The sequence below is a fragment of the Hipposideros armiger genome, unplaced genomic scaffold, assembly GCF_001890085.2.
Source record: "Hipposideros armiger isolate ML-2016 unplaced genomic scaffold, ASM189008v1 scaffold_182, whole genome shotgun sequence".
Lineage (NCBI taxonomy): Eukaryota > Metazoa > Chordata > Mammalia > Chiroptera > Hipposideridae > Hipposideros > Hipposideros armiger.
In genome coordinates, this window is record NW_017731532.1 from 662,098 (window position 1) to 676,870 (window position 14,773).

The following is a 14,773-nucleotide window of genomic DNA, read 5'->3' on the forward strand; positions in this document are numbered from 1 at the left end:
TTTTTGCTGCATTTGTAAAATGAACATTATTCTCATATTCAGTGTTAAGATCTTTGTGAAAACAACTTTTAGACATCATTGGTAGGAAATTGTTTCTTTTTCAAAAACAATTTATTTGCTGTATAAAGAGAATAGTAATAATTGAAGGCAGTGTTGCTTAACAGAAATAATATGCAGGTCACAAATGTGAACTTACATAAGTACATTTAAATTTACTAGCAGCCATGTCTAAAAAGTAAAAAGGTGAAGTTAATTTTAATAATGTATTTTATTTATCCTACATATCAAAATTATCATTTCTGTATATGGTTCCAGATAGCAGTCGAGTTTCATTCTTTTGCATGTGGCTCTCCATTTTTCCCAGCACCATTTATTAAAGAGGATTTTTTTTCTCCATTTTATGTTTATGTTTCCTTTTTTGAAAATTATCTGCCCAGATACATGTGGGTTTATTTCTGGGTTTTCAATTCTATTCCATTGGTCTGTGTGTCTGTTTTTCTGCCAATACCACGCTGTTTTGATTATTGTTGCTTTGTACTATAGTACAAGCTGAAGTCAGGGAGTGTGATACCTCCAGCCTCATTCTGTTTTTCTTGGGATTGCTTTGGCTCTTTGGGGCCTTTTGTAATTCCACATACATCTGATGATTTTTTGTTCTATTTCATGAAAAAATTCCATTGAGATTTCAATGGGGATTGCATTTAATCTGTATATTGCTTTGGGTAATGTGACCATTTTGACTATGTTGCTTCTTTTACTCCAAACTGACTCTGGGTGGTGAGCACACAATGTGATCTATGGATGATGTATTACAGAAATGTACACTTGAAACCTATGTAGTTTTACTAACCATTGTCACCTCAATAAATTTAATAAAAATTATCATTTCAACATATCAATATACAAATTTTAATGAAATACTTTACATTATTTTTTCATACTAAATCCTCAGAATCCAGTGTGTATTTTATACTTACAGCACATCTCAATTTGGACAAGCCACATTTCAAGACCATACCTTATCAGACAGATTTAAACTTTCCCTTTGTTGTCTTTACTTCTGGGAAACTTAATTAAAATAATTATTTTATTCTCAGTTTTCAGTGTGCTTATAAAAATTCTTTTATGTCTTCTGATTTTTCTTTAATTTAAACTACTCTGTATATATATATATATATATATATATATATATATATATGTATATAGCTCTGTTATAAATATTCATTGTTAACATGTAGGTCTTATGTCACAGATAAATAAAATATCATTTTCCTGTAAGCTTTTGTTGAAAAATCATTTCCATATGCTTCATTAAAATACCCAAATTCTTTCTGCAGAACTGCCTCAGTTCCATATTTAAACTCCTGATTCTAAAAATCTAAGTAAAAATTAGCATATCCAATTTCCTAATTTATTTTCAATTTATCAGGATAAAGAAATAAATGACCACAAAGAAGAAATTAATGATGCTAAAATGAGGTTAACATAAATGATTATAAATTACCTGTCATTTCCAAATAGCCACTATTAATTATTAAGTACTTGGGATACAATAAGGCTACACAGCAACATTTTACTATTGATAAAGTCCAGTTTTACATTTAAATTATATTGATAGGAAATCTTTTGGTATATATGGTATATATTATGTTTTTTTAGCACAGAACATAGGAAGATTTTGAGATTTTTGATATCCAATAAGCTCCTGGATTGTAAAATATAAATCTTAAACAGTATGGAATGCACTTAAAATCTGAGTCTTCAAATACATTCCAAAAATTTTTAAAAAGTCATATTTACATTAGGCCTGTTAGGTCCAGGAGGTACTGCATTCATTAAAGTATACATGTTGTCTCCAGAGTTGGTTGAATCTGAAACAAAATATTACTTAATTAACATCTTTCTTTATAATCTATATGCAAGTCATCACAAAGTAATAACTGAAGAGGAGCTGGGCGCATATATATCAATAGCTGCTGCACTTGAAACAGTCATTAGTAATGTTCAGAAATGAACGAATACATGGAACTCATTTTCTGAGGTCGTAAATTAGAAATATTTATCTAAAATGTTAGGAGTTATCACTTGCATAATTCAGGTCAAAAGAAATTACCTTAACAATCTAAAAAGTTACAGTAAAGGTTTTTTTTTTTAAATCATGGATATTTTTCGACTTCTCTAAGTAATTTAAATATATACATATAAAAAATCTCTTAAAATTCAGATTCAGTAGCTTTTCAGTTTTTATTGTTTCCTTAGCCTTTTTTATACCAATTAAAAAATAGTTTATTTAGTTAATAATTAGTAAAAACTGGTGGAATATCCTGAATTAATTCTAACAGAGAGTAGAATAAAACTATACAATTGCTTTAAAAAATTATCTTAATTGAAGTAAAAGTCAGCTTCCTCCGGCACAACTTCTGATAATTGTTTTTACTTATTATATTCTTGATTCATTATAATACAAATAACTGTAGGGTATAGCAATATAAATATATGTAACATTTTACAGCATTTAAAAAAAATTACATTTCAAGTCTCTTAGCTAACTCTAAGTCTCTAAATATGTATATGTATTTTNTGTGTGTGTGTGTGTGTAACTAGAAAGTAAGAGAGAGCGAGATCTCTAAATATATTTTCTGAAATGATGTTTTTAAATCTGATAAAACGTAAAATGGACATTTGAAACAATACCTGACAATATTCTGAACCACATCTTTACCCTAAAATTAGCTTTATTTTAAATTATTTTAACAATTAATTTTCCTTGCATAAAAATATTACAATATTTTAATAGTACAACATTCAGTCAACAGACACAAATAAAGTTAGGGCTTATTAACATAATTAATTTGTAAATAAACAGGCTTAATAAATTGTTAAATACTGAAAAAAAATATATAAAAAAATGTTCACTATAAAAGTAATAAGCCACATGCCAAGCATTTGTGAAACTTTTCTGCAAATTCTATTCTAGTGAATAACATAATAAGGCTCCTCTAACTATGTCCAAATGTCATCTTTTTGTGAACAATTTTACAAAGTAAAAGATTGGACAGTGAATTATTTTGCAATAAATTGGAAAATAAAATTCTAGAATGGTGCTGCCCAGTAGAACTCTGTGTGATGATAGAACTGTTTCTCGGTGCTGTCCGTTCTGGTAGCCATTAGCTATGTGTGCCTCTGTGCACTTGCTATGTGGTAGTGCAGCTGAGAAATTAAACTTTAAATTTTATTTATTCTTAATTTAACATTAGTCACATATGGCTAGTGGTTACCAAAACTGGGCAGTGCAAATTAAGACTCTGAAATGTAGGCAAAATAAATATGGATCTTTAAAAGCACAAAAGTCTATCAATGTGTTACAAATAGTTTCTTGATTACTGAGGTTACATAGCTTTTCAAAGTATCAGAGTGTGGCATTCCTGCCTTTGGGTGGAGTTGTGAAATCTGTGTATAACCTAAATTACTCATAGGCACAGTTTTTCCAACCTAAGTAAAAGGTAGTCCCTTTCCAAAAGACAAAAGAAATGATTACAAACCTCAATCCCCATTTTCAACTCCTAAATTAGTTTATGATAATGCTACTTAAACACATATAAACATAAAATAAATCTCTCTTGTTTTCTTTTTTTGGTTTTGCGTTTGGCCTGACCTAGTTAACTTTGTCTCTGTTTCTCACTATTGTGCAACTTTTTGTTCACCTTGCAGATACTTGGCTTTGTTTGACAAGAAGACATCATTTATAAAGTATGTTTTCAACCATTAGTCAGTTACACTACTTGAAATGAGCTTTATCATGAACACAATGTGGTCAGTGTTCTATCTTAGGGGAATCAAGCAGCTTATCTAGAATACAATAACAATTTTATTTTAAAATAGAGACAAACATTAAAGTACAGAGGAAAAGTTAAGAAATTCTTGTAGAGAACTCCAGTTCCTCAGAGACTGTATCTACAAGACCCTAGGAGACAAAGAAACCAGTTGGGAGGATTCCGCAGTCCTCCAGGTGAGGCATACATGACATGTGTCCAAAGCAGCAATGTCTCATTTTACCATAAAACATTAGATTTTGATAGGTTAAAGTAAATTCCTGTGCATATGAACTAGGCCAGAACAAATCTCACATTTCTTATTTTCAAATGGTCTCCAGTCCTCATGACCAATACACTGTAGGTTAAAACTATCNGTTTGCATTTAAAGAAGCCTTTTGTATCTCTTCATAGTGTACAAGGCAATACCTGGTATACAAAAGTACACAATGGTTGTCAATTAATGCTTAAAAAATAAGCAATACGTCATTAGGCAGGAGAATGCTATCAGCAGTAGGCACAGTGCAGTGGAAAACTTGTCTCTGGGAATAGAAATGGGAAAATAACCCTAGTAAGAGAATCAACAGACCTGAGATGAGGACAGGTTAGAAGATGGTATTTGTCCTGTGACACTATTTAAAAGTTTTAAAGTGCTTTATAAATTACAGGTAATCTCCCATATAGAATTCTGTTTACATCTATCTAATGTACAAGGTTATGGTTATAGTGAACATTTTAGAAATTTTAAGGGTTGTTAGTGGAAATTTTAGGATGATCCACCTTTGTGTAATGAAGAATCATCTTTAGATAATAGACTATGCTACTCAAATATAACATTAGAAATTTTACTGGTGATCACAAAACACAATTCAGCTAATATCAATCAACAGATACCTAAGATAGCTGATACAATCATGGTCATCTGAATTGTAAAGGAGCTTCCCAGAGAAAAGGCTCTAATGGAATTATCCATTGACTCTGCTTTTGAAAACAGCCTTTCTTGAAGGCCTACTAATATTATTTCTCACAGAGGTAAGCTAGTGCCCATTACACACATTTATCTATTTTTCAAAAAACAAAAAGATCTTCCTGATTGTTCCTAGACAGACATCCAAAGTGCACATAGAACTTATATGACCAGGCAGCCAGGCAATGTAGATTTAATGTAAGAATGCCAATTAAACTCTCTCTTTTTATTTTTTAGCTTGAAGTCTTAAATTTGAAAGTCTTTTTTTACCTCAATCTTATTTTCTTTTCTTTGGCATTAGGAATTTTACATTATTGTACATGACTATAAATTAGAAGTAGAATTAAAAATAAAGTCATCCTTTAATGAATTTCTGTATTTTTTGACAAAAAGTAGTCTTCTAAGAGAGTCATTCTAGTAATAGTTAATAGTTATTATCAGCTATTCTAAATATATATTTGACCCACAGAGAACTATTTTAAATTCATCGTGACCTAAAAAGTATTTAGGTACACGTCTTCAAAAAATATAAGGCACCTTAGCAAAGAATTAATTTTAGATACTCACACTATTGAAAACTCAGGCACATGCTATGGGAAGGTTCACTTTCCTACCTGTATTAATATAATTTTTCTCTAATTACTTTCTTACTTTATTCTGGGGAACTAAAAGAAGATTGAGGACATCAGCATTGCCTAATGAAGATTTGAAAGACAAATGAGATGTATAAATGAAATGCCATTATAACATATAATAATCCCTTTTTCAAATTTACCTCTTCTCATGNCACCTAGCTTTTGGGGGAGGGGGTGATGGCTTCATATTATTGTAGAAGAACAACTGTGATAAAGGACAAGTACATAAAGGAGTACGCAAAAAGTATACAAAGGTATACTGGTGGCAATTTCTGGCTTGAAAGGAAGAAGTGATTGGTTACTTATCCCCTGTAAAGTCTAGTGTTTCTGCAAAAAATTTCTTTTAGGATTGCAGTGAAGTGTTTATTAGTCACACACTACCTTTACAAATAAACTTTACCATATAGGAATGGCAAATGTGGGCAAGACATTCAATTCACATAATTCTGTCTTCCATGAATTCAGTATCATGTCAATGAAGATGCTGTGAGGTCAGAGATCTACGAAATATTTATGATATATTCCAAAGAGTGGTGGAGAAAAGTAAAATGTTGCATTAGTTACTAAATTTATGCTTTTTCTATATTAGAAAGATTTAAAACTTAAAATTATTTATTAATATAATTAGCAATATTTAATTTCAAGCTTCCACATATCTTAGATTTTAACAAACCAGTTAAGAACATGAATTTAACAGTAGAAAATAATTAAAACCTTTTTCTAATTATAAAAATTTCCCATCTATTTCATTACCTAAAAGTTATCACTGATAAAGTCTTAGCCTATTTATTTTCTACTTTCTAGATTTCTGTCTTACATATATTTTAAAATAAAGTTGAGATCATATTGTATTGAATTGTGAACATTTATTCTCCATGCCATTAAAAATTATTTGATAATAATTTTAATGTCCACACTATATTGTATAAGAATTTATTAATTTCACTAAAATAAGTTTTGGTATGAAGGTTGTGTTTATTGTTTCACTATTGACTATAACAAATGAGCTTCCCTTACATAAATCTTGGATTGTATCTCTAATTGTTTGCAGTAGTAGGATTATAGAGTCAAGTGGTATGGATGTTTTCATGGTTCTTGATACATGTTTCCAGAGCACTTTCTAAGAGGGCTGTGCCAAATGTGAACTGGCACATTAGAGTTTCCAAGACATAACACATTTAATAGTCTGTATTAAAGTCTCATAAAGAAAGGACAAAGCTATTTAAAAAAATTATATTAAATACTTATAGAAATATTGAGGTAACTTAATTTAGAGGATTAAAAAAAACTTTCCACACTACATAGTGGATTTATTAGCTAACTAATAAATACTTATAGATATGTAGGGTAAATAATATTGTAAGCACATCTACATCTATCTTCTTAAGATAATAGATTTGCTATATTAAACCTAAAAGATCCATGTATTTCATGTGTTACTTACGCAGAATTTTTGTAAGCTGTGAGATCTGTATCTTTTGCACAGTCTCAAGGAATCTTTAGTCAGATAAATTATTGGGCAATTCATACAGGTCAAGTCAATTTGCATCCAAATTATATGTTATCTATATAAGAGGAATTTTCTAAATGCTTAAAATAATTGGACAATAGTTATTTAAAAACTCTATTTCTCCTCACTTGCTACCTCTACTTCTGTATCCATCAATGAGACAATGAATACTACAAACTTTCAGAACAATTTCTCAATTTTGTGATTTTATTTTAATAATCAAATGACAATGTGGCTAGCATGATTACAATACCTGCTGGACTAGGCATGATGGGTGTTCCTGGTGGCCCTCCACCTCCTGGAGGACCCTAAATAATTATACAAAATTTCAGTAAAAATAAGGCATTTCATTAAACAATACAAGGAAAAACAGAAGTTAGACTTTTCTCTATAACGATTCAATTTGAAAACAACAGAAGAAATATATTTTTGTCCGCAATTTATTTTCATTAAATGTACAATCACTTCAATCTTATGCAAAACATAATTTAGCTTAAAAATGTTGAGACTGTTTTGACAAGTTTCCCAAAACAATGAGCCTGTAACACTGATTTATTATTCATAGCTTAATCACATCAGGTATAATGAAGTTAAAAGGAAACCATTTAATAGGGCCTTTACAAATCCATAAAACAGAAATAATTCATGTACATTTGTGATTTATTAATAGGTTACTGTAACTTTCTTATATTTTGTATCAGTGGCTTTTATAGGAAACTAAACACCAAAAGACAGTTTTTCAGCTAAACTTGGCAGCAACTCAGCTCGGGTCGGGAATTGAACCGGAGACCCTGTTGCTCAGAGCTCAAACTCTTGAGGGAGCTCTTAATCAACTGAGCCACTCGGCCGCCCACCAAAAGATAGTTATATATTTAAAAATACATTGATTCTATTTCTTTCTTCTATTAGTATGAATTGCAAATTTCTAGAGCATCGTAATTCCATCTATCACATCAGTTAGAAACGAGAGGCAGTGTGGACTAATGAAGCTGTGGGTTACTAAGGCTGCAGCTACGCAATCACCCTGAAATGGAGTTAGGTAATTTTAACTTGAATTCAGTGATTTCAGGCAGCCAAAATGGATAATTCAGACAATGGGTTTTAGAATTTTTCAGATGTACAGTAATCAAAATAACTATTAAGTGCCTACATTTTCACTGTATTTTGAGTGTGTAGACACAGCCCACTAATTATTTCAAATAACATGTTATTTTCTATTTAATAAGCAACTTAAACTTTCATTCAAATAAACATTTATGAATTCATAAAACTATATAAGTTTATTCTTAAGTGACTTTAAGAAAAAACAGGTTTTACCAAAATTTTCTTACATTCATTTTTGTTTCATAGAAAATGTGAAAAAAAAAAAAAAGAGAGAGACTTTCTTTGTAGACCTAAGGGTGCACTGAACACTAAGTTCACAGGTCCAAAGCAGCGTGTGCTTTCCACTATGCTCATGAAACACTATCCTCATGGAGGTGAAAACGCTCATTGATCTTTAGCACTCACTTTTTTCCTACTCCAGTTTGCCACCACCTCTGAAAATTTCTGTAGGAAAGATTTTCCTTTTTTACCATTTTATCCTTGCTTTTCTGTTAGGCATTTCCCCTTAAATATTATAATAGATTATCCTCTATGATGGCCTTAGGGTTTAGCAAGGATTATAATGTTATGATGGTTAAAAGGTGATTTGTAAATTCAAGAGCTCTTATAAAACCTGCTAATTTGACTTCAGGCGTAAGTGAATTATTGAAAAAAATTTCATATGTACTAAATAATAAGAAAAATAGTGTTTTCAATTGTTAAGAACGAAAAAAATAACTTTAAAAAATCCCTGCAAGTTATGCTGCTCTCTGATTCTCTTTGTAATCGGGAGAATTTAATGTCTTCTCAGACTCTGTGTGTGGTGAGTGGGGAAAGGAGGGTGTTGATTTTTCTTCTGGAGAACTGCAAATTCAAGCATATCATTGTGCAAGTGGGGATGGCTTTCTCCATGATTGGACAGGGTGTATTGTACTGGTTTACAGAAACATATGCAGAAGTAAGACACAGCACTCAGGGCAATCTTGGCCAGATTGATAACTGTTTCACTAATGAACATCAACATATGTATTGAGGGTGGCAGACAAACAACTCCATGCATATCAGATGTTCACTTCTTGGCCAATACACAGGGGCTCTTCTTAACATCTGGACAACTGCTTCATTGCCCAAATAAAACGTAACATCAATTCTTATGAATAAACAAACCCGAATGTACTTACTACATAATTCCCAGGAGACGCTGAGGAGTATGGTATCTGGAACATGAACAGGACAAAAAAACAGATATTTTGATTCATGTAGCAGTATGGAGAATGACCTACAATGAACCAATCTTCTAATGTTCATCAAGCTTTCAAATGTATCACAAAGGATAGTCAAGAATAAAGGCATTTATATCTGTCTGAGTGCTGGAAAACTGAATAAATGCAATATTATCTTGAATTTACAAAAGAAAAAAAAAGAGTGACTTTAGTCAAGAAGAATTTAGACAGAATTACTGCTTCAAGTTATATTGGTTTCAGGCCAGTTGGACTCACTGTTTGATACTAATGACACTTATTCTGTAATTAGAAAGATATATATTTGTGCAGCTTAAAACCAGAAACCAGAGTTTTTCAAATTAGTAGCCTTTCAGATGCAACTTCTAATTTATGTGCATTCTGGGATGCATTATTTTTTTTTAAAGACACGTTTCAGCCTAGTAATTCATGCAGTATGGGTCAATATTTGATACATAGACCTCATATTTCCTCCTTTACTTTCTAATTAGCTACAAGAAAATAATATAACAAATGCAAAAGATTTTGTTAATGTTTAAGTCTCCAAAGACTACTAATTTGTGGGGATCAGATACAGGTAACAAATTCCCTTTTTCCCTTCAAATCAAGCTTTTAACCAAGCTCTTTTCTAGAGATTAGAAGGCATTAATACAACATTGCTATGGCAATTTAAAAAATAAAAACTAGAAAACAGATATATAAAGATAAACCCTTGAGTGTGGATATGAATAGAGAAAATTAAATCCAAATATTTTTTTCCTTCACAGAAGAGCTCACTAGCTCACTTGCATGTAGATTCCGCACATCCAGAAGTATTTTACTCTTACTGTGAAAAAAGCCAATTAATTACTATCTTCTTGGAGTCAGGCTCTCAGGGCCACAGCAGGACCTTGAGAGTAGTGAAAAGGTGACAGTGTCTGTCAAAACCTTCCTTCTGCCCTACACCTTCCATACCATTAAACATAAACATAATATGAAACCATAAAGTAAGCAGAAGGAAGCGCAATGAAGTTATGCTTTTCCATTTGTAAATAATTCTTTGATCGGGGAAATACTTAATACTGTTAGAAAACTTTCATCTCATTGTTTGGTGTCCTTGCTTTGTCTTAAGTGCAGACCACATGTCTCTGAGGTCCTTGGCAGGTCTGCCCTGAGTAACTCAGCACTGAGGGGAGCCATTACCAGAGTGCCAGCATCACTTCTGAGGCTTACTTCTGCTATGAGTACTGGCCAGTAAACACTTACTCAACTCGGTGAATGAACACAGCTTTCTCTCTTGGTCCCCTTAGAGTTCATGATCTACCATCCATCTTCTGCTTATTATTTTAAACATACCCTCTCCAAATGATCCACTTACCTAATGGTGCCAATTTTTAATCTCTCTGTAACTTTAGCACCTGGTTCACGTGCTTCCACCTCTCTCTACTGCCTACCATCATTCATAAGCAACCTCCAGATATGCTCTAACCACCCTTTAGATCTTTGGGATTTACACTTCATTGCCTTTCTTCATTTTACAATATACACTCCTCTCTTCCATTTACGAGTATGACCACATCCTGAACTCTTTACAGGGAGATTTAAACAACTTCCTTCTCTGACATCTTTCTTATTCCTTGTGACACTTGCAAAAATTATTTTATAATTCACCCAGAACTTTCTCCCACCACAGTTCCTCCAGGCTTACTAAGTCCATTATTTACCTTCTAGTTTCCTACGATGCTGCCTTCCCCTTCCTATGCCATTCTCCGTGCTTTGTTTCTCTAATATCTTCAATTCACTACTTTAAAGCCTGCTTTATTAATTTCTACTTCTTCAATCACTCTCTAGCTACCTTTTCTCTTTTAAAGCAGGAATTTCCTGGAGGGAAACACAAAACAAGGTTGACAAGGTCCAAAATATAATGTTCTCCAACTTCAACCTGGTCTTCACTAACACACGGGGCAGCATTTTGGCTCAGCCTTTACGGAAGCCCTGAAGCAGTCCAGCAGTGTGCCGGGGAGAAAAGCCCAGTTTACAGTCAATTTCTGTGGTGTAAATGGTCCCACTTGGCAGATTTCAAGCTACCAATGATTTAACAATCAGCTCACAAATTCCTCAATATTTAACAACTGGCTTTTATGAGCTGGCTCTCACGATGATTATACCACAACGAGTTTGTACTTTGCCCTTTTGTCATACATTAAATATATCAAATTCTTGCTACGGCCTTCATCTTTAGCTCAATACTCCATTATTTATAGATTTAAGTGTTTCCCCATTTATCTCAGGTGGAAGAAAAAATCTTTATGTTTGTTTTTAAAGCTAGCCCTTCCCGATCACCCCATTTCTCCTGTCCTTGCTCCTTTTATATTTTCAGTTTCTCCCTCTTCATGGCTCCTTCAAACACAGTTAAATAAAACAAACATTTTAAATTACTTATAAAAAATCATCTCAGTAGACATTGAGGGAGATGTGATAAACAGATACTTAGAAATATAGCTCCAGAACTTATTAACGATCAGGACTAGAAATACAACTTCAGCTGAATACACTTCCATTTTGTGCGGAGTGAAGTACAATACTTGATCTAGGAGTCAATGAGATTTTGAGACAGTTTAAGCCACATGAAAACATTAAAATGAAAAGAAAAAAAAAAAGTCCAGGATTGGAATTAGAGAACACTACCAACTGAGAAAGGGTGGACAATGTGACTGGAGCAAAGTCAGGAGAACAATATCCTATAAAAGTCAAGCAAGTTAGGCTTTTAAGAAGGAGGAAGTGGGTGAAGTTTGGCTAGGAAATGCCTATACTGGGCTTATTCTTGAGCCCTGTCAGGTTCAAGACTTTCAACCTTTCTGTGACACAAATAAGAATAAATAATAAAAAGGAATATAAGAATAAATAATAAAAAAATACAAATATGGAGAAAATAGACATTATTAAAATGAAGAATAAACCAACAAAACATTTAAAACAAGATGAAGGTGTCAAATATTTCAGAGGTCAGGTATGAGGTGGACAGGAAATCTGTCACTGTGTTTGGTTGGTAAGTAGAAAGGCACTAATAATCTTCAGAATAGTAATTTCGTGGGAATCGAAACTGTTGAGAAGTCAGTTCAATAAATCTTTGTTCATTACTTGCTATGTTTCAGGCATTGAGCCACTGGGTATATAATAGAAATGAAAAAGGCAGGAAGGTCTAGGAATTCCTTGTCCAGTAGAAGGGTGGTGAGGGAATGAAAGTGTGAGAGGCATGGGGTGGTGCTTTGAGACTGATGAAAGGTTGAAAGTAGGTTCTTTTCCATCAGCTACCCCCTCTCAACTCTAGAGGAGTGGAACACAAGGGTTTAAGATTGTCTTGGCATTTTGTTTGTTGGCTTACTGTTAGAGGAACTTTCCAGTCAATGGAGAGGTATAAACTGAAGACTGCTTTGGAAGAATGAAAGAGCAAGATATGAAAAGCAGCAACAAGAGGTGGGATAAAGAGAACAGATAAAAGGGTTAGCATTGCAAAGAAAGAACATTTCTTTTTCTGAGAGAAGAGGAAAGAAAGATGACTAGAGGTCTGATAATACTGGAGGTGAAGGGTAGAATCCGAAGATATTTGAATCTAATGGTTTTTTTTTTTTCTGTGTAAAATATGAGGCCATTTTAGCTGATAGAGAAGGGGACAAAGATAACGGGAGCAGGAAGGGTAGTTGACTAAGGAAGAGTAAAGCAATTGCTGGTCCAATCATCAGTGAGGACTCAGCAGAGGTTGACTGTGATAGATTTAAAGTACAACATAATGTGCTAAGTACAATTATAGAAATATGCATGTAGGCATTGTGGGAGAATTGAAGGTGGTGTTCTACAAATTCTTCCAACTTAACATTCCCAAACCAAAACTGTCTGTCTACCCTCTAAACCTACTTCTTCTATGTTCTTCCTCAGCTTGTGTTATTTCTAGTCTCCCTGGTACCTGGATTCAAACATTTGAAATCACCTCCAACTTTTTTCTTCTCTTTATCCCAAATCCAGCAGGTCACGAAGTGTTTTTCATTCTATTTGTGAAATGTATCTGCACCATTCCTTTTACCACTACTTTACCTGGGGCTCTCTTACCACTTTATAAGGCCTATTACTATAATCTCCTAGTTTTGTTTCCCTTCTGTATGCATTTAAATACTATCTTTCTAAATGACAACAACTCCCTTCTGCACAGATGATAAATTCCAGATTTCTCAACATTCAAGGCCCTGTACACATCGTGGTCCCCTTTTACTTTTTTCAGCTTTATCGCCCTTTATGCCAAAATCCCAAGTAATTCCCAAACAATCTATCCTCCCTAATACTCTAATCATTTTTCATCAAGCTTTCCTGTATCTCCCCTTCTCTTTATTTCTGTCCAAGCTTTTCTCCAATTCTAGAGTGCAGATTCTTCCCAACATAGTTAATCTCCCCCCGCCCCTTCACTCATATTCTGTACACAATATCCATTAACGTGCAATGAAAGATGAAAGTGCACATGTAGAAGATAAAGAAGATCACAGAACTACAGGTTAGAATCACAGAACTAGAAGAATCTCTTATCTATCCAATGAGAAAATGAAGGGCCATATATATTGTCTGGTTAAGTTAGACAGGTAATTCAAGATCTTTGATGACAATCCAAATATTCTGAAATATTCTGACTTCTAATATACAGGACTGTGTTGCTGTAGTAGGGGGAAGTGCAGAGTAAGTAGAGGTTATTGGCTTTGTTATTTTTTTTAAATGATTACTAATATTTTACCTAAGTAGCTTTCTTTAATTGTGAAGTTTAAAACTGCTGTATAAGCACAGGGTTTACTGGAAATCAGGGCTGGTAACATCAAGACATTATTTGCGTCCATGTAAAGTTGGAAATGTTCTATTATCTTTTAGTGCTTCTTCTTTTTCTTTAATGAGCATCTATTTGTATAGAGCAGAGCCTATATGGACTACAATATTTGTATTCACTTATGCGTAATCACTATAATAGATGCTCATTTTTTTTTCCTTAAAGGAGTTTCATCTTTCTTTTTCCTGTCAATCTAGTGAGTTGATAAATACAACACTAAGTTGAACATTTGTTGTTATCCTTTCTTCTGCTAACAATTTTTTTTTGAAGATTTTATTGGGAAATTGGGGGAGGGAATAGCGTTGGAAAATTGGAGAAAGGGAACAGACAAGTTGCTGTCTTTTAGTTTGTTCTTCCGTCTAGTTGTGGAGGACGTTGCTTCACTGGCCCATATTGGTATTGCCATTGTGCTCTTCTGGGTGAGGCAGATCGGTCACCGGCCACTAGACAGCCGCTCACGGTGACTCACAGCAGCTCATGCCAGCTGCCGGCCACTCATGCTGGCTGCCGGCCACTCATGGTAGCTCATGGCAGCCCACTGCAGCCCTGCTGCAGCCAACGCCGTCGCTGGTGACTCACGGCAGCCCAGCTCCAGGTGGAGCTATTGTTCACCATCTTAGCTGTAAAGGGCGCAGTGTCACTGGCCCTCATGTGGGATCCGAACCGGAGCCCTGCTGCTCAG

General features: G+C 33.6%; 1 protein-coding gene across 1 annotated transcript in view; it reads right to left on the bottom strand.

Annotated features, from left to right (window-relative positions):
* SSBP2 (single stranded DNA binding protein 2) overlaps positions 1 to 14,773 on the bottom strand; it is a 280,570-nt gene that overhangs the window by 17,970 nt on the left and 247,827 nt on the right. Inside the window, exons 11-13 of the mRNA XM_019652585.1 lie at positions 9,189 to 9,224; positions 7,178 to 7,232; positions 1,801 to 1,871 (exon numbers count right to left, since the gene is read on the bottom strand). Coding sequence (XP_019508130.1) covers positions 1,801 to 1,871; positions 7,178 to 7,232; positions 9,189 to 9,224 — 162 coding nt within the window. The remainder of the gene's footprint in view (positions 1 to 1,800; positions 1,872 to 7,177; positions 7,233 to 9,188; positions 9,225 to 14,773) is intronic.